The 17,059-nt window shown below is 52.1% G+C and overlaps 6 protein-coding genes across 6 annotated transcripts; 2 read left to right on the top strand and 4 right to left on the bottom strand.

The window, feature by feature from the left end:
• Nucleotides 1–742: 742 nt before the first annotated feature.
• On the bottom strand, nucleotides 743–2,399 carry EKO05_0005868 (uncharacterized protein; the record flags this gene model as incomplete). Its single annotated transcript, XM_038939868.1, has 3 exons — nucleotides 743–1,936; nucleotides 1,986–2,141; nucleotides 2,229–2,399. The coding sequence occupies 3 exons, from the start codon at nucleotides 2,397–2,399 to the stop codon at nucleotides 743–745; spliced, it is 1,521 nt and encodes a 506-aa protein (XP_038798883.1).
• Nucleotides 2,400–2,770: 371 nt separating this feature from the next.
• On the top strand, nucleotides 2,771–5,905 carry EKO05_0005867 (Chromatin structure-remodeling complex protein rsc9; the record flags this gene model as incomplete). The annotated part of the gene is made up of 3 exons (XM_038939736.1): nucleotides 2,771–2,865; nucleotides 2,921–3,142; nucleotides 3,193–5,905. The coding sequence occupies 3 exons, from the start codon at nucleotides 2,771–2,773 to the stop codon at nucleotides 5,903–5,905; spliced, it is 3,030 nt and encodes a 1,009-aa protein (XP_038798882.1).
• Nucleotides 5,906–6,242: 337 nt separating this feature from the next.
• EKO05_0005866 (uncharacterized protein) lies at nucleotides 6,243–8,039 on the bottom strand (the record flags this gene model as incomplete). Its single annotated transcript, XM_038945856.2, has 1 exon — nucleotides 6,243–8,039. One exon carries the CDS (start codon nucleotides 8,037–8,039, stop codon nucleotides 6,243–6,245), a length of 1,797 nt encoding a protein of 598 aa, XP_038798881.2.
• A 2,223-nt stretch (nucleotides 8,040–10,262) lies between these two features.
• On the bottom strand, nucleotides 10,263–12,179 carry EKO05_0005865 (uncharacterized protein; the record flags this gene model as incomplete). The annotated part of the gene is made up of 4 exons (XM_038939851.2): nucleotides 10,263–10,585; nucleotides 10,636–11,342; nucleotides 11,393–11,687; nucleotides 11,741–12,179. 4 exons carry the CDS (start codon nucleotides 12,177–12,179, stop codon nucleotides 10,263–10,265), a joined length of 1,764 nt encoding a protein of 587 aa, XP_038798880.2.
• Nucleotides 12,180–13,639: 1,460 nt separating this feature from the next.
• EKO05_0005864 (uncharacterized protein) lies at nucleotides 13,640–15,020 on the bottom strand (the record flags this gene model as incomplete). The annotated part of the gene is made up of 2 exons (XM_059636683.1): nucleotides 13,640–14,002; nucleotides 14,058–15,020. The coding sequence occupies 2 exons, from the start codon at nucleotides 15,018–15,020 to the stop codon at nucleotides 13,640–13,642; spliced, it is 1,326 nt and encodes a 441-aa protein (XP_059492666.1).
• Nucleotides 15,021–15,583: 563 nt separating this feature from the next.
• Nucleotides 15,584–16,858, top strand: EKO05_0005863 (Taxifolin 8-monooxygenase; the record flags this gene model as incomplete). The annotated part of the gene is made up of 1 exon (XM_038945855.1): nucleotides 15,584–16,858. The coding sequence occupies one exon, from the start codon at nucleotides 15,584–15,586 to the stop codon at nucleotides 16,856–16,858; it is 1,275 nt and encodes a 424-aa protein (XP_038798879.1).
• Between the last annotated feature and the right edge of the window lie 201 nt (nucleotides 16,859–17,059).

Below are 17,059 nucleotides of genomic sequence, written 5' to 3'. Positions count from 1 at the left end.
GTACGCGTCTCTTCACGGGATGCGAATCTAGCTCAAACAACCACCTACCTTGCACCTGCCCCTCTGCTGTTGATCCAGACTCGACGACCTACACGGAGCAAGCGTGCGCCTCACCTTCCCTCAGATCAGCCACAGCGCCGCGATGGCCGAGCTCATGCACCGCGCCGGCTCCCTGCGGATGCCGCGTTTCCACGTACCCAGTGCAGACCCTAAGCTCTTTAGCCACCATGCGATCCACGGTTGTTCCAGCTGGATGCAACGAGCTAGTACGTGGCGACACTGTTTTCGGCTGTCTAGTTTCGCTTGGTTTGGTGGGGCGCCGGTTTGGGCCGTGTGGATGATCCGGATCGCTCTTCACCGGACTCCTGGAAATAAGCTTTGTTAAGCTTTGTCAAGCTTTTCTGACGCTCCGTGCGGTGCGCTAGCAGTTTCTGCAGGGGTTGCGGGATCGTGGGGACGATGTGCGTACCGAATTGTTGCGCTGGCGTGCTAGTGGGTGATGTGGGGGCGTTGAATGATCATGTTTATTTTGAGATGATGGCTTCTACGGTACGCGCTAAGATATTAGTGGTAACGACGATGAGAGCGATCTTGGTTGGAAAGAGGTAGAGATAAGTCTTGATCGAGGAAGAAGTCGTTGGAAGGTTCACACTCCAAGCTTTTGATCCATCACATGTTTCAATATCTGCTTTCATCTGCACTTCCGCCTCATCTGCTCGCAAAAAACGCTATCATCTCAAACTCACCATGTGCCCAGACCAAGTCGGGCCCAGTTCATCTCCATGTCTTCCACAAGCGTCACGAAATTGTTATCGTCAAGACTTTTGAAGATGAAGCTGTTCAGGGCAGCTGTGCGTTTGTCGTCGCTTTGCATCGCGTAGGCTCTCAAGGCGTTCTCGGTGTCGTCTGACCGAACAGGAGCATGAGCACGGTCGCTTCGATCCTTGCTCCCGCGAGCGGGAGAACTTGTAAATGCACTCGGTGACGCGGGCTCGCGCTGGTTCTGACTGGCACTGCTAGCAGCGCTGAGTGGTCGTGCCGCAACGGGAGACGTAGAAGTGGGAGTTGGGTATGCATGAGGTGATGATGAGGCCGACGGAAGGGGTTGCTGCTCTTCGTATGTTGTTGTAGTCTGTGCTGGCTTCGGAGGACTTCTTGCAGGCGGCAATGGAGTAAGCGGTCGTTGATGTACAGGCGACGTCTTTGCGATATCAGGTACGATTGTTGGTAGACGAAGAGGAGGTAGGTCGCTGTCGAAAGCTGCATTCCGAGCAGAGCCTGGCCTCAGATCACTGACACGGTTGGGCATTGGTGGAGGGCCCATCAGACCAGTTGATGGGCGGCTCTGAGGGCGATTACTGTCGTTTCCAGAAGACGTCGGCAAGGAATCACGCCGAAATGGAAGCTCTCTTCGAGGCGGAAGTTCCGCAGTGTCAGGTCGGTCATAAAGAAGAGCTGTCTCTGGGCGTGAGGCAAATACATCATGCTGTTCAATGGTTGCTATTGGTCGATTCTGTGGGGAAAAGCTGGTGGGATAGTCTGAAGACGATACCGAAGCAGAGTCTGGTCTGGGAAAGTACATCGGAGGTGTAAGAGGGTTTGTAGGTGCGAAACTGGCACTCGAGAATGCAGAGGCGGGTCGCGTATGGGCAGCTTCCTGTATCTGAGACTCTATTGCGGTGGGAGCAGACACGGCAGTGTAAGGCCGATTCGTGATCTCGGTGAGTCTTGAGGGAGGGCAAGATGGCCCTGTAGATTGAGCTGTAGGTCGTGTTGGTGAGGGTGCTAGCCTTGCGCTGGTTCCTGAACCTGCAGTTGAACCTCGATCTTTCGATTGGCTTTGGGGCGGGCTCATACGTAAGCCCAATTGGTGAAGGTGGCTATACACTTGATCGAAGTCTTCGTTTGTCTGAAACCTGATCTGCAGACGGCGAACCTATACAAATCATAAGCTCGATGCTCGAGAGACTCTGGTGTTGATTCACCTGCTTATTTGGCAGTTGCCACCGGATGGCAAGTAGCGGACACCGAACGATGGCGGATATAGGCAGCTGATCACCTTTCAGCTCGATACCACGTTCCTGCATGCCCCTTATGAGCTCTCGTCCTTCAACGATCAAACGCTCGAGCTCGATGTGTTCCTGTAAAGACTGCGTCAGCATGGAAAACAAGCTTCTTTGTCAGTCAGGCTTCGAAGTAGTAGAGTAAGGGCTGATTGCAGCTCTTACTCGAACCTGTGTGCCTTGTACAATCTTCAGGAGCTGAAGTGCCGAGCCACCGATCTGATAAGAGTCGACGACACAAATGAGGTTGTTAGTTTCATGCCTCCATTGAAAGTTTTGCTCGTCAGGGTAAGCATCTTGCGCGGTCGACAGCTTCGCCAGCGAAAGCGAGATCATGACGGTCTGTGAGCAAGCTGCAGTGTCAGTTAAGCATCAATTGCAGTCGGCCTGCAAAATAATAACAAGCTTTTGTTTTGTGGCCCACAGGCAGCTTTCCACCAGCTCAGATGTGTTGTTGAGGCGAGAGATGGCTTGGGAAGGAAGGAACTATGGGTTCGCGTCACGTGCACCAACTAGCGTTGTTGGTTCGCGCCAAAGTGGAACTGGAGCTCTGGCATTCTGGTGTTCATCCAGCAGCACCGCGACCGAACGCGCCGCGACAATCGCAGTTACCACCGACACCGCGTCTGTGTCAGGCACACCACTCAGCCTGTGGGTGTCCCGCGACTGACACTACTAAGTACTGGAGATTGTGCGCGCACTGAACCATGGCGCCCAGCAAACCGCGAGAACCCTCCATTGAGCGCACCGAAGAATACGACAAGTTTATTGAGGAGCTGGAAGCATACCACGAGAAGAGAGGGTGGGTGCTTTGATATCGCTACATTGCTTCGAGCGCATACTGATGTCACGCGCAGGACGTTTCTCGACCGCGAGCCCAAAGTTGCTAACCAGCACATTGACTTGTTGCGCCTGTACAAGCGCGTAAATGAAGAAGGCGGATACGATAAGGTCTCAGATACGAAGAATAACAAGCTTGCGTGGAGAAGACTAGCAACAGACTTTCTGCGTGACAGCTCTGCAAGTCAGCTCACCACGCAGGCATTCCTGGTCAAGACAGCATACTACAAGAACCTTGCGTGCGCATTCCACTGCAGCTGTGTCCACAACATGCTGACACCTGTTCTAGAGCCTACGAGATATCAACTATACATAAGCGCGAACCACCGCCGAAAGAGATCCTCGAAGATATCACAGCCAAGGGAGGGGACCTGCTCAACCGAACCGTTGAGAACTTCTACCGAGGCAGTCGCGAGACCGAAAGGCTGAGGAACGGAGACTCGGACGATTCAGACGAAGACGGCGACGTCAAGAAGACACCAAAAGACGACAAGATGGACGTAGACGAGCCAGGGAGCACTGGGAGGGCAACAAGATCATTACGCCATGCGCCCCCACAGCGCGTGCTTTTTCAGCCAGAGAGCTCGATCAGGCAAACACGCCAATCTGCAGGCCATTTGAATTCCCCACAGCCCAACGGATACGGCACGAGTGCGGCAGCTGTAGCCATTGCAAACTATGAGCCGCGGACAAACATTCCCCTGGCACTAAAGCAGGTCGTAACACCGTCGAACAACCTGGACGCCTACGTTGCTTCACGGAAGAAGTACATCGTGAACAGGAAAAACAGGCCAGTTCCACTGAAGGGGATGATGCTTCCCGGTACTGGCTTCCCGGGACCGAACATTTACATTCGCGCACTACACGCATTACGATCAAAAGAACCAGAAGAAGAAGCATATGCGTTACACCACCTTGTCAAAATCTCCCACGAACGAGGCGACAAGTACCGTTTCGACCAATTCCCGGGACTTGCCGAGGCACTCATCGCAAAAGTCATCGATGTTGGATCATTGTTCTTCGATGTTCAATGGGACATCTCATACGTAGAGGAGGAATTTGACCAAGCGGACGTCCTGAATGGCTTGTCGGGTACCAAGGATTTGCTGAAGAAGATTCGCGCGCTGCAAACTCTGGACATCGACGACGACTTGCTTCCAGAAGAGAACGCGAAGGCCCTCAATATGATCAACGAAGCAGCATTGATCATTCGGAACATGGTGATGCTCAAAGAGAACGCTCTGTTTGCTTCCATGATCCCGGCTGTTCGGGACTTGATTGTCATTTTACTCAACCTGCCAAAACATCCCACTGTTGTTGAACTGCAACACTACGCCCTTGAGATCGCCGAGCAACTTACCAAATACTGGATATTGGACTCACAAGACCCTGTGTACCAATCTCTACTGGCTCAGATTGATACCGACGATCGTGGCCGAATCATCACCTCGCTAAGGGCGCTTGGCAGGATATCGATGAACCTCGAAGCCACAAACAAATTGTCAGACGTACCCGTCAAGACACTACAGTCGATATGCGACTGGCTGCTTGTCGAGGACGAGGATCTTAGGATAGCATGTCTGGACTTCCTGTACCTGTTTACAGGCTTCCCAGATAACGTTGAGCTTCTTGCGCACGAAGTGAACATCGAAGGTGTTGTAGGCCAACTTGTACGATTACTGCAATTCGGCGCCATCGCCTACGAAGAAAGGCGCAATACGCCAAAACCGACCAAATCTTCGACGCCCAACGATGCGGCACCCAAGCTTTCCTCTGCAATAATCGATCACCTGGTGACACTCGAGGAGCCGGAGCGAAGCTCCCAGTGGCTGAAGACATGTTTCGAGGAGGATCCAACAGGCGAGATTACCCAGATCCAGCTCTGGTCGGCATACAACGCAGCATTCCAAGAAGCCATGACGGCCAACCCGTCCGCGTTTAAGGCACTTATGCCAGCCAAGGACTTTATCACGAATGTCTCAACAACCTTCGGTGGCGCATCTGCGCAAGTGTTGACAGTTGGCGGCCAACCGAAGTACACGATCAGAGGCATTAGGCCAAGATCCGTACCAGTCGACCCCAGCACCAAGAAGCAATACATACGTTGCTGTTGGATAGCACCAAACATCGTCAACGGCCAGCCAGAGCAAGAGTACTCTGCCAAAACAGAGTGCGGCGAGTTTGCATCAGGGGCACGAGCAATGTGGGAACACGTCGTCGGCGCCCATCTCAAAGTTCCTCGCGACCAAGAAACAGGCCAATGGCTTCTCGAACCCAAACCAGATATCGACATGGAGAACGGCGACGCAATTACCACCTCAAACCCTCAAAACTATAATTGCTACTGGGCGAACTGCAGCCATTTCACCTCAGACACAGACTCTGCGTTCTTAGCCGGTCAGCACATCAAAACCCATCTCCCTGATACATCCATCAAGCAAGCGATTCATGCACGTCACAATCGTGCCGCCGAAGACGCGCGCCCCTCCACCTCCTCCGCTCAAGCATCAATTGCCGGCTACAACAGCAACCCGGGCAGCAATGACAACTACACATCTACAGACAAATCCTCATCTCTGACCCCTAACTTCCGCTACTTCAACACCGCCACCGATGAAGCTAACGATGCCGCCGGCTTGCCCCTGTCCTCCGTTCTCGTCCTCCGCAACCTAGCGCGACAGCTGAATAAGATCCCGCCGCCGTCAGAGGTCCTCGAGATCCCCGATGCGCCCACACACAAACGTACGTTTAGCGCTACGGAACCGCAGAGCCCAAGCACACACCGTACCACTGGAGCGAAGAAGCCGCGTCTGGGCGATGCTGCACGCGAGCAGGCACGAGAAGACGGAGAGCGGGAAGAGCAGGAGGCTAAGAGTGTAGGGTGGGTGCCGAGAGTCTTTGCGCCGGTCAGGGAGCAGCTCGCTTTCGTGGCAAGCCACAATCTCACATTGAAGAACTACATGGGTGGGCTGTTGAAGGCTGTTGCTGATGGTGGGGCTTAGGAGGTCTGATTCCGAGAGTATTTGACCGGGAAAGAGAGAGCTGAGGGCTTCGATCATCAGGATCATGATGAGATCGAGATGTCTGGACACCCCGGCGTTTATGGATTCTTGATCATGCGAGCGTGACTACTGAGCGGACCTGGACTGGGTTCTGGATATCATGTTTTACCTACCAACGTAGATTAGGGTGGCTAAATGACTCAACTTCGTACATCACGAGCAGTAGGATCAGTTGCTGTGGAGAATTTTGATGAAGTATACACATAAAACCCTCGGCGTCTCTTGACTGCCTCTCTGGGTCAAGTAGGCTTTCCATCTCAGTCATCACCATGGCTGTCTAGGCCTTGATGGCCTCGTTCTGCAACGCCTCCCCACTCTCATTCGCCGGCTCAAGACCAGCCTTCGAGGGTCCGATGAGCTGCACGCCGTCCTTGCTGAACCTGCTGCCATGTACGGGGCAGTCCCAGCTCTTCTCCGCCGAATTCCAGCACACAACACCCTTCAAGTGAGGGCACAGAGCGCTGAATTTGTGAATTTGTCCGCCATCGTCCTTGTAGACCGCCAGGGGCTTCTTGCCGGTGGGGTTGAGGACACCGCCCTCGCCAGGTACCAGGTCCTCGATGTCCTTGATGTCGGATTGCAGAAAGCGCTTGTACTGTGAGTTGATCTGCAAGTCGTGGCTAATCATGCTAGGCAGGGATTTGACGATAGATGAGAAACGGCTGGGGTTGTAGAGAGAAGCCCACGGATTTGGTTGCCCCGTAATCTCGTCAGCAATCAGTCTTCCTGCCAGAACGCCATGCGTGAGACCGTTACCACTGTCCCCAGTGATGATGTAGGTGTGCTTCATGCCCTGATTCTTGCCGATGAAGGCCATGTAGTCGACAGGCTCGAAGACTTGTCCACTCCACTTGTAGTCGACGGTGGTTGCTTGAGGGAAACGTGATCGTGTCCAGTCCTCAAGCTCCTTAAAAGGTGCTATCGTGTCGCCCTGACCGACCTTGTGGTCACCACCTCCCGTGACCAGATAGTCAAACTCCTCATCACACGCGGTGAGACGCACGTATTTGTACATCTCGGCTGAGTCGTAAAAGAGGCAGTCCTCAACTGAACCCTTCGGTACGCGAATTGCAACGCAGTACGTGCGGTAGTACTCCTCCTCGGCGATGACGGATAGCTTCTGGAGAGGGACGCAGGTCGCTTCGACAGCGTCGGCGCACTTGATAGTGTGACCGTCGAGTGTGCTGACGATAACCTCTTTGTGGCCCATGCCCAAGATCTCGACGCCCTTCTCCTTGACGTCCATGCATCGTGTGTTAGTGTAGCAGGAGAAATTCGGCTGCTGTTGGAGGAACTTGAGTATGCCCAACACGTATTGAGTTGGGTGGAAGGTGGCCTGTCCTTGATAGATGACTGCGTCACTCTGGTCTGGGGTACCCTCCCAACCCTTGAGTTTGAAACCCTCCTTGTACTCTGTCGCAATACCCAACTCCTTCGCTTTCCGACCATCTTCGATTACCGATTTCATGTCCTCGGCGTGTCTCTTGTCGCTCTTGGGGTACTGGGAGAAGTCATAACCAGGAAGATGGCGGTATTCGCACTCGATACCGAGCTGCTTCGAGATCTCGCCAACACGGTTCAACGCCCAGGTATGCGACTCGGCGGCAGCCTTCGCACCTTTGTCGCCGTGCTTCTTAGCAATCGCAGTGTACCCATCGTCCAGATCGTTGGCAAGATGACCACTCGTGCGGCCCGTCTCTCCAGAGAGGATCTCGCGGCCTTCGATCAAGACGACGTTCAATCCTCGAGTGACAAGCTCGTATGCAACCGAGACACCTGAGATACCGGATCCAACGATGCAAACATCTGTCTCAAGGTCCCTGTCGAGCTTTGAGAACTTCGGAATGCTCTTGTAGGGCACCTGATGAATCCACACAGGATCTGTCTCGCCGCTGGTGTACATGAAATGCTTAGGATCGGTCATCATGGTGCGATGCTGACTGAAATAACGTGGCTTGATCACAGAATGGCACGAGACTGCAAGGCTTGAGTATCGAGAAGCTTGAATCAAGGCAGTTCTGACAGCGTAACGGAGTGAGACAGTCGTCAAAAGCCTAGGTGCGAAGAGCGACATTTTTGTAAACAGCTATACAAACGGCACGTGGATGGACATGCGCGACTTTTGAAGCAATCGCTACCCAAATAGTATATATTCATGACGGTTGCATGTAATAGTAACACTTTCATTGGCTACAGGCGCGTCGCATGTATGTTGGCAAAGGAAGGTGCTATGAGGTTGTGTAACAATGACGACAGAGTTGAGCGATACAGGACGACACTCCTCGGACGCCAAGCAATAACAGAAATCATGCATTATGAGATGATATCAGAAAGCATCACGTATACAAGTCGTGTTGTATAGGATGTACTGAGATATGAACTCGGCTAAGGGCCACACGTATGAAGCCAAGATACAATGCCTAGGTAGTGCCGACGTCGTGAGCTGTACGCGTTGAAATGCGCCCACACTGACGCACAATGACAATGTCAACATCGCAACCCAGGAAAATCCATCGTGAACAATACTAGAGAAACGGGTTTCAATGTCGATACTAGTGTGAGATGCCTGGTCTTCATTGCTTGACGCAGTCGATGCTACGACTCCCGCCAGCGCCAAATCCGTCCTTATTTTTCGCTTCCAGCCTATCACCGCTTACACCACCATTCCTTGGGAGCTGTATCGAATTACTCCAAAGAAAATTGCCCACGTCAACCTAACTGGCCCTCGAATGGCTCTCCTTTCACAGGTTCAAATACAAGTACTGTGCTTCGTCCGGCACATCTGTTGGGGATACGACGGCGAATCATTCGACTTGTTATTGCGCATTGTGGCTTGCAGAGCTTCTGCTCTTGCGTAAAGTGGCCATCGCTGAGGTATGAAAGGATCTGCCTGAAAGCAGCGCCGCGTGGTGTTACAACACGGTTATTTATGGCTTTCTAAGTGCGGTAGAATAACCCTGTGTAGATTCTGCTATCTTTGCTCGCCTGCTTCTTGAACTTTCGATGTGCAAGCAAGAGCCTATCAGGAGTATCTGCAGTACGTTCGGTGCTGGACACTATGATAGAACACAGGGAGTGGGCAGTAGAGGTGAGTGGCTGACGAAGTGGCGAACAGAGTAAGCTGTGCCCTTTGAAGCAGTAAACAGTCCAAATCGAAGCTCTGAGTGACGTACCTTGAAAGTAACAGCTAGGGGTATAGATCAGAGTAATGCACAATGCAGGTCGATAGAAAGAAAGTACGGTCACACACAAGGCATGACGTACACAGCAAGAACAAGGGTATCAGTCACCTGGAATGCTTCGACTGGAAGATCTGTTGAAAGCTGCACATGGTGAGTCTTTATATGTACCTGTGCTGTATATCGAAGCGGCAGTGACTGAACAAAAGCTTAACACACACGCATGTTGCACTTCGACCGGGGTAAGGTTCAAGACGTCTCGCTCACGCAGAAGGCCCTCTTGGACATTGAACATTAAACTCAAACGATGAGAGCCGTCTGCTGCTGCTCATCAAGTTTACAGCTGCTCAGTGCCGATGCAAGAGACTAGAACGCGCACCGTCAGAAATGTTCTCCTAGGCACGGAGCGCACCTTCCCTCTTTGCTCACCACCGCCTGATTTTCACCGACCCGTACATCAACTGTATTCAACCTTCTTACTGTTGCGCTGGCTACGCATTTGTTTTGTTTCATTTGCCACATACTGTTCGCGTTGTCCTACGTCTAGTCAGTCAAGTATTGCTCTTCCTATTTATTGCTAATAGGTCGTTCCAGTCAAATGAAAGAAACTGACTCACTCAATATTATATGTGACTCATTCCATGCCAACGAGAAGGTATGACGGCAAAGTATCCAGATGGTGAGGTTTTTGCACATCCTCAGGCCAGATAAGGGGCCTCTAAGAATCTCATGTAAGATTGAGTAATACCAAATGCACATGGCCATGACTTGTATCCAATAGATGATTTTATGAATGAGGGGCATACCAAGCCATTAGACAGACCCAAGGGTGGCGAGGGTTTTCATGCCGAGGATGGCAGCAATTTCCAACCCAAGGACGGCGGCGATCTAAAAGGAGGTTCCTAATGCAGACTCACAGACGATACAAGACTGAACAAAGTATTGAAAGACTAAAACAACTCTTGTAGAAGTTAAAGGGTATTAAGAATCATACAGAAATCCTCAGCAATACTCGCAAGAGCTGTTGCTGAGATATGCTCCTTTTGCAACATGGAATAAAATTTCACCAAAAACAACCCCATATACATGTATCTGGCGAAAAGGAATTAAACAACTACTCACTTCTGCTCTAGTGTCTTTTCCGCGACATCTCTCAAGACAAATTTCTTGATCTTGCCGCTGCCTGTTAAAGGCACCTCTCCATCACAGTCCTCTCCAAGCCAGAACACGTGCATAGGTGCCTTGTGTCGGCCCAGTACTTTTCTGACCCAGGCCTTGATATCTTCTAGCCCTAGCTTCTCGGTGCCTTCCTTGTGAAGAAGGAACGCAGCAGGTACTTCGACGTAGCGAGGATGTGACACGCCGACAACAATGGCACGGGCGATAGATGGATGCTGTACCAGACGCTCTTCGATTTCGAGAGGGTAGATATTTTCACCGCCTAGACTTATGTCAGTTGATGATGGCCAGTAGCTGAAGGACTCATCTCACCTCGAATAATGATGTCCTTGAAACGGCCCGTAATCGTACAGTACCCATCCACATCAAGTACCGCTTCGTCACCAGTATGCAGCCACAGCTCGCCATGCTCATCCCTGACGAGTAACTCAGCCGTTTTCTCAGGGTTCTCCCAGTATCCTCTGCAAAGCTGGTAACCTGATATGCAAAGCTCGCCACGAACACCGATGGGCACGACTCGGTCCTGATGATCTGCAATCTTGACTCGAGCATGAGGAAGTACAGTACCGACGCTTGTCAGTCGCGCATGGAGAGAGTCGGTGGTATGTGCGTTGAACACAGTAGGTGAAGCTTCGGTCAGACCGTAGCTCGATGTGAAGTCTGACATTCCAAGCTCATTGACCATACGCTCCATGAGCCAGCGAGGTACGGGACTTCCCGCAACAATCCCGGTGCGAAGCTTAGAGGACCAGCCCGTAGGCTTCGGGACGTCAATGATAGATTCCATCATGGCTGGTACGCCGTGAAGCGCAGTGCACCGCTCATCAGAGATGGCTTTTGAACATGCGGCGGGGTCGAACGACTCCTCTGGAAAGACAATTTTACCACCGTGCGTCAGTGTTGCAAGCAAACCAAGTGTGAGGCCAAAGCAGTGGAACAGAGGCGGTGGACAACAGAGTATATCATTTTCTGTGAAGTCCATGCGGTCGCCGATGAAGCGTGAGTTGTTGATGAGGTTACTACATTGATAAGCAAAGTTGTTAGTATAATAGAGGTGGTGAGGTCTTACTAATGTGTCAGCATAGCAGCCTTGGGGTTACCAGTGCTGCCGCTTGTGAACTGAAGATTGGCTACATCATGAGGACTGACGATGCCGTCAAAAATGCCCAAGATATGCTCTGGTATAATCTCTGCTTCATGGAGAAGGTCGTCGTATTTTATGAAACTGCTGTCGTCACCGCGTATTAGACAGACAGTCTTCAAGTCTGGTAATACTGCAGATAGATCTTTAGCCTTTAGCCGCTCCAGAAGCGGCTGGTTGTCGAAACGTGCGATTGTTGGTGTGGTGAACAGTACACTGCACCCTAAGGAAGTTAGCATTGTCATATCCGGCAATTTTGAGGCAGGCGTAACTGACTCGTGTGCTTCAGCGCATATTCCATCTCTGTTGGCGTGTAGGTGTTGTTGAGCGTTACGCATATCGCGCCAACTCGTGCGCATGCGAAGAAGACTGCAATGTACTTCTCACAGTTTCCGCTCATGATTCCCACCCTGTCTCTTGAGCGAACGCCATATTTCAACAGAGCTCGTGCAAGCAAGCTCGACTCCTCCCATAGCTTCTTGTATGTCCACCGCGCACCCGTCCATGGTATTATTATAGCTTCGTTGTCTGCATGGCGCTCGGCCTGCTGGGAAAGGAGTTGTGAAAGCGTCAACTGTAGGAGAGGAGGATCGAGAGGACCAGAGACGATTGAGAGATTTGGGTATGGTGGCAGGATGTATGGATCGATTTGTAGGAGAGTTTGGTTCAGTCGCTGGAAGGCATCATTGCGAGACTGATCGTACACCTGTGCCATAGTTGCTACTTTCTTCTCGAGATACCACGCGCTCAGGCTGGCTTCAGCGCTTCGCAACAGCAATTGGTTGCTTGAATATCAAGAGGGTTTTGGGCTATCAATGATGACAAGCACGGAATGTCCACTCAGGTAGCGGAAAGCAGTCAGACAGAGTGACAACGAAGCAACAGTACACAGTAAGGTCCAGAAACCGCCAAAGAGCTGATGCTAGAAGCTTGGAGTCCCGATCTTCGCCATATTCAGTGGGGAAAGCAGCAAGAGCTTTTCGCTGATGCCTCGGATCTAATAGCTGCGTCAGAAAGCACTCTTGCGTGCCATCATTGCAGTCCGCGGGCATACAGGCCGCGTATTCTTCGCGCCTTTGCACCGGCTCGTAGGGTGAGATCCTGGGATCCGTGAAGCACACTGTGTCTGGTCATTGCTCCATTTGGTAACAGCGCCGATTATCAGATCCCGATGGCGTAAACCAACAAGCTGTGAGCATGATCTTCCAAATTTTTCCTCGCCGAAGAGGGATCGTCACGTAGAGTGGTGGGCGATGGCGGCCGATGACCGCATTGCGCGGTTCTACCCCGGTTGCACTACTGTACATGGGGCGGACATCGATCTCATCTGATAAGATGGTAGCTGCTTACGGCATTGGTGAGCTGTCCTGTGGAGTCGCTGATACATGGTGCGGCGAAATTTTTTATCAGATGGAGGGAATCAACAAAAAAGGCTTGGAGCAAGAGAAATGCGGGACGCACCGTAATCGGCGCAACTACGAAGTACCGTTACAAGGCAACGTTATCAGATCTACCTTGAGTGGGGATGCCTCATCAGCCCACAAGCTCCAGCTCCTGGTCCTAGCGGGTCGCATCTGATAATTTTTACCACTAAATTAACCCAATCGGCTCAATGATGCCGGCGACGTGCTTTCAGGCGCTTGCTGCACGCCAGCTGCACAACCACTTACGTGTTACATCCACAAAGACTGGGACGCAAAACACTACTGACCCTGCATCTGCCAGTGCTTTACGAACGCCGAGCAAATGTGCGAGGCCTTGCCAATACGGACGGGAGGCCTCGATCTGATAAAATTTCTGCTCGGAGAGCCACGGCTACCGGGCTCGGTTAAGGTTATCTGATCTGCACCCTGCGTATATCCGGCTTTATTCAGGCACTCTCGGCCGTACCAGTCGTTTTCTGCTGAAACAATACAGCGTCGATAGTTACAGGCTATGTCGCGTGCTATTCATCGCTAGCGCACCTCGCATCATGCTCAGGCTTGACCTTGCAATCACGTTTTGGAAACTCTGTATCTCAACAATACCGGTCGGTAGCTGTTGACAAGAAACATCAATCCATGATTCTCAGAGCGTGTGGTCCAATCTAAATGTGCGAATGCGTATAAATATGTACTGCTATGTTTTGCCGCTAAATTGCTGTGGATGTCCAACCCCAAAACCCCATAATGTCTTCTACAACTTAGCTAAGGCGTCCAGACTCGGTCGTACCTTTTTCTCGCCATCCCAGACGAAGGGGCTTAACGTGAAGAACTTCTCTCTGTTCACCATCATGAGCGCACTGCGCTTGTGTGGCAGGTCCATGAGTTTCTCAACATGGAAACCGTGCGCAAAATCATATGCCAGTACAGTGCTACTTGTAGCCGCCGGCTCACCGACGAGGTTCCAGGTACGTGGCTCGTCCAGAAACATGTAATGCATAAGCCCTGACCACCATGCAGAGACCCTGTATGGGCCTCTAAATCTGATGTCACCAACAAGTGAGTGCCTACCACGGTCATAGAGTTCCGACCGGTAGTGAGCGCCCATGTGATCTTCCTGTTAGGTGCGTTAGTTCATGTAGGTGGACGAGCGGCGTTAAGGATCGACATACCATTGCCCAGTAGACCTCGAAGTAGGCGAAGAGCACATCGTCAAATGCCGCGAACATGGTCAGAACGTGTGGATCGTCATGCAGCTTTCGCAAATACTCGCGGTGTTGATCCAACGTCCCGGTCTCGTTCCAGCCAGCAGCAACACGTGGGTCGTTCTGCCACTTGTTGAAGAGACCAAGGTGCTCAGGGTTGGTGTAATCGAGAGCGATCATAGTGAAGTGCTCCTTGAGATGCGGTACCCATCGACTGTAAATGACCGACCCTGGCTCAGGTTTCGGTTCTCTAACAGGATGCATAGTGTGCCGCGGTAGGGCTGGGAACTGAGTAGATGGTGCTGTCTGATGTGGGAAAGCTGGATAATGCTGGGTCTTTGGCTTGCCTGATGCATCTAATCGTGGTGCCCAGACAGGGCGAGGGCCAAACGGAGATGCAGCACCCTGCCAAAAGGCTCCTCGCAGAAGGAGATGGCCATCTTGTGGTGATGATGTATTGGAAGGCTTTGGGTGAGGGTGGTACAGGCCTGTAGAGTAGAGTTCCTGGGCTAGCGACTGTGAATCTCTGCCAGTAAAGAGCACACGAAGGTTCTCAACCAAAGGATGTAGCGATACCAATGCATAAGAGATCAGCCACAGCTGCGCAACGCTAGGTCGCTCGCCTGTCCAAGAGACGGTTAAGTAAGGTGATCTGCGTGCTCGTGCCCAGGAGCTGTTGTCGCCCTTGGGCGGTACCGCGTCTTGAGCAAGAAACGCAATATCGCTGAATGAGATAGAAGCGTTGTCCAGCTGAGTTCGCGGAGGAATACCCTCGCTACTGCTCTCTGCCCTGGAGAGCGAGATTTGATTGCTGACAGCCTGGCCTTGCTGAGCCACGTTCTTGACAGTGTAGGCTGTCAGGTATGGATGCGGAAGCTTCAACAACAACGGCTCCGCCTCAGCGAGTGGTTTCTGAGTTTGCTGCACCATTGCGTTCGATCGACTGTGAACAAGGAGAAGTGGAAGTTTTTGGGTACTGCAAGGCAATTGAGGCAGCCACAGCTTGAGGTGTGAAGACAGTAAGAGTAACAATCCACAGAAGCCGAGGTTTGGAAGAGAGTTAAACCATACCTGGCTGACATCAATACGCAGTATTAGTCGTGTATTTTACCAGTTCTTGAGTTGCCGGTACGTGGACCAAGGCCCCGGCGCGATGGAAAGCTCCGAATGGATGGTCAAAAACACGCCAATGCGGGTGCTAAACTGTAGTCCAGATGCAGCTCCACGTTACTTGGCATATGCACCGACCCTGGACACTTGAACACCGACGCTAGAAAATTGGTGACATTTTGTCAGTGAAGCAGCTTGCTGGTACAGCTTGTCTGTTAGGCCAGTGCGCAAGCTCATGCAATATTCGGATCTCGAGTTGTAGCGATCGTACCATCAATCTTGCGAGCCGACTGCTGCCTCCTGAAGCACATTTTTCTTACATCAACTCAGGGCCCAGTGCAACTCCAAGATCTCGGCTCAGAACAACATCTCGAGACGTCATCATGTCAGCCACTCAGCAACAACCCAGGCAACTGGACAACACCTCCAGTTCGTCTTCTCCAGCTCTTTATGATCTCGTTTGTGTTGGGTTCGGCCCAGCTCAGCTAGCAACTGCCATTGCCAACCGGGAAGCGCGCACCGGTTCTAAGGTGCTGTTCATTGAGCGCAAGCCTTCGTTCTCATGGCATTCTGGGTCTCATTTGCCCAGGTCACGCATGGAGGGTCCGTTCCTTTACGACCTCGCAACCCTTCGTAACCCAAGATCGGCGTTCAGCTACGCCTGCTACCTGCTTGCCCGCAACCGCCTGGTCGAATTCGCAAACTCCGACCGCTTGAATCCTCTGCGCGATGAGTTCGAAGACTACTTGAAGTGGTGCGCTGAACAGTTCGCGGATCAAGTTCGATATGGCAGCGAGGTTGTGGGCGTAGCTTCAGAGACCGAAGACAACATGGTAAGAAGCTGGAAGCTTGCGGTGAAGGACGGAAACGGCAAGACATACTTGCTCAGAACGAGGAACATTGCCGTTCCCACGCCAGGAAAGCACAGCAGTGCGAAACCAGAGGCGCTGACGACCATCAATTTCCTTGCTGGTCAGCGAATTATGCCCATGGCCGATTATCTGTCGCGAAGGGAAGAGCTGCGTCAACTTTACGAGCCACGACTGAACGTTGCTATTGTCGGCTCCAGTTCGCAGACGATCGAGATCCTAGACGACTTGCTGTCATGCCCTCGCCTTGGCAACATCACAGTCGTGACGGAGAATGACGAGCTTGCTCCGCTGAAGGTGCTCGGTGAACAAGAGCCACCGCAGCCACGACTGTGCTCGATCTGGTCCAAGCCGACCTGCGACCGGAAACAAGTTACAGACTCGTCCGAACTCATTCAGACCATCTATATGCGGGCCTACGAGAAACAGGTGGCCAGCAAGGGCGAATACGCCCTCCGTCTCGCTTTTGGCAAAGATGCTTCTGAGCCATGCTCCAAGGCCAATATCATCATCAGGGATACTGCAGCAGCTCCTTTCTCAAGCAGTGGACTTCTGCAAAGCCTCAACTCGCTTGTACTCGGCTGCCATCAGCTAGGCGAGAGCTTCGAAGAGGTTCAGTTCAAGCGAGGCGCCGTTGCTGACGCTCGTATGTGGTTGATGTCCGGAAATTCAGAGGGTGGTCGCTCCTTGGCAAAGGATATCTCGCTGCGGGCCGGGGAACTAGTGAGTGCACTGTCGTCACCGGCGTCAGAGACACGGAGTGGGCTCGTGGTGCAGGCGAGGATTTAGACAGCTGTTTGATTGGGAAGGTGCAGGGTGGGGCCATCGTTACATAATTTAGCAAATTTTTTATCTGATCCTTGGCCCAATCTGATTAACCTTGTTCAATTTCCGTCCGGCATCGCTTGGAGCGACACGTCTGCCCTCTCCACCATTTAGCGCCACCCGCGGCGGGCCCAACACCCCTCCCTTTGTGCAATGCTTTCACGT

Source organism: Ascochyta rabiei, chromosome 9 (assembly GCF_004011695.2).
Source record: "Ascochyta rabiei chromosome 9, complete sequence".
NCBI classification, from domain to species: domain Eukaryota; kingdom Fungi; phylum Ascomycota; class Dothideomycetes; order Pleosporales; family Didymellaceae; genus Ascochyta; species Ascochyta rabiei.
The sequence above is the reverse complement of the archived record's forward strand: the minus strand, read 5'-3'. Positions and strand labels throughout refer to the sequence as shown.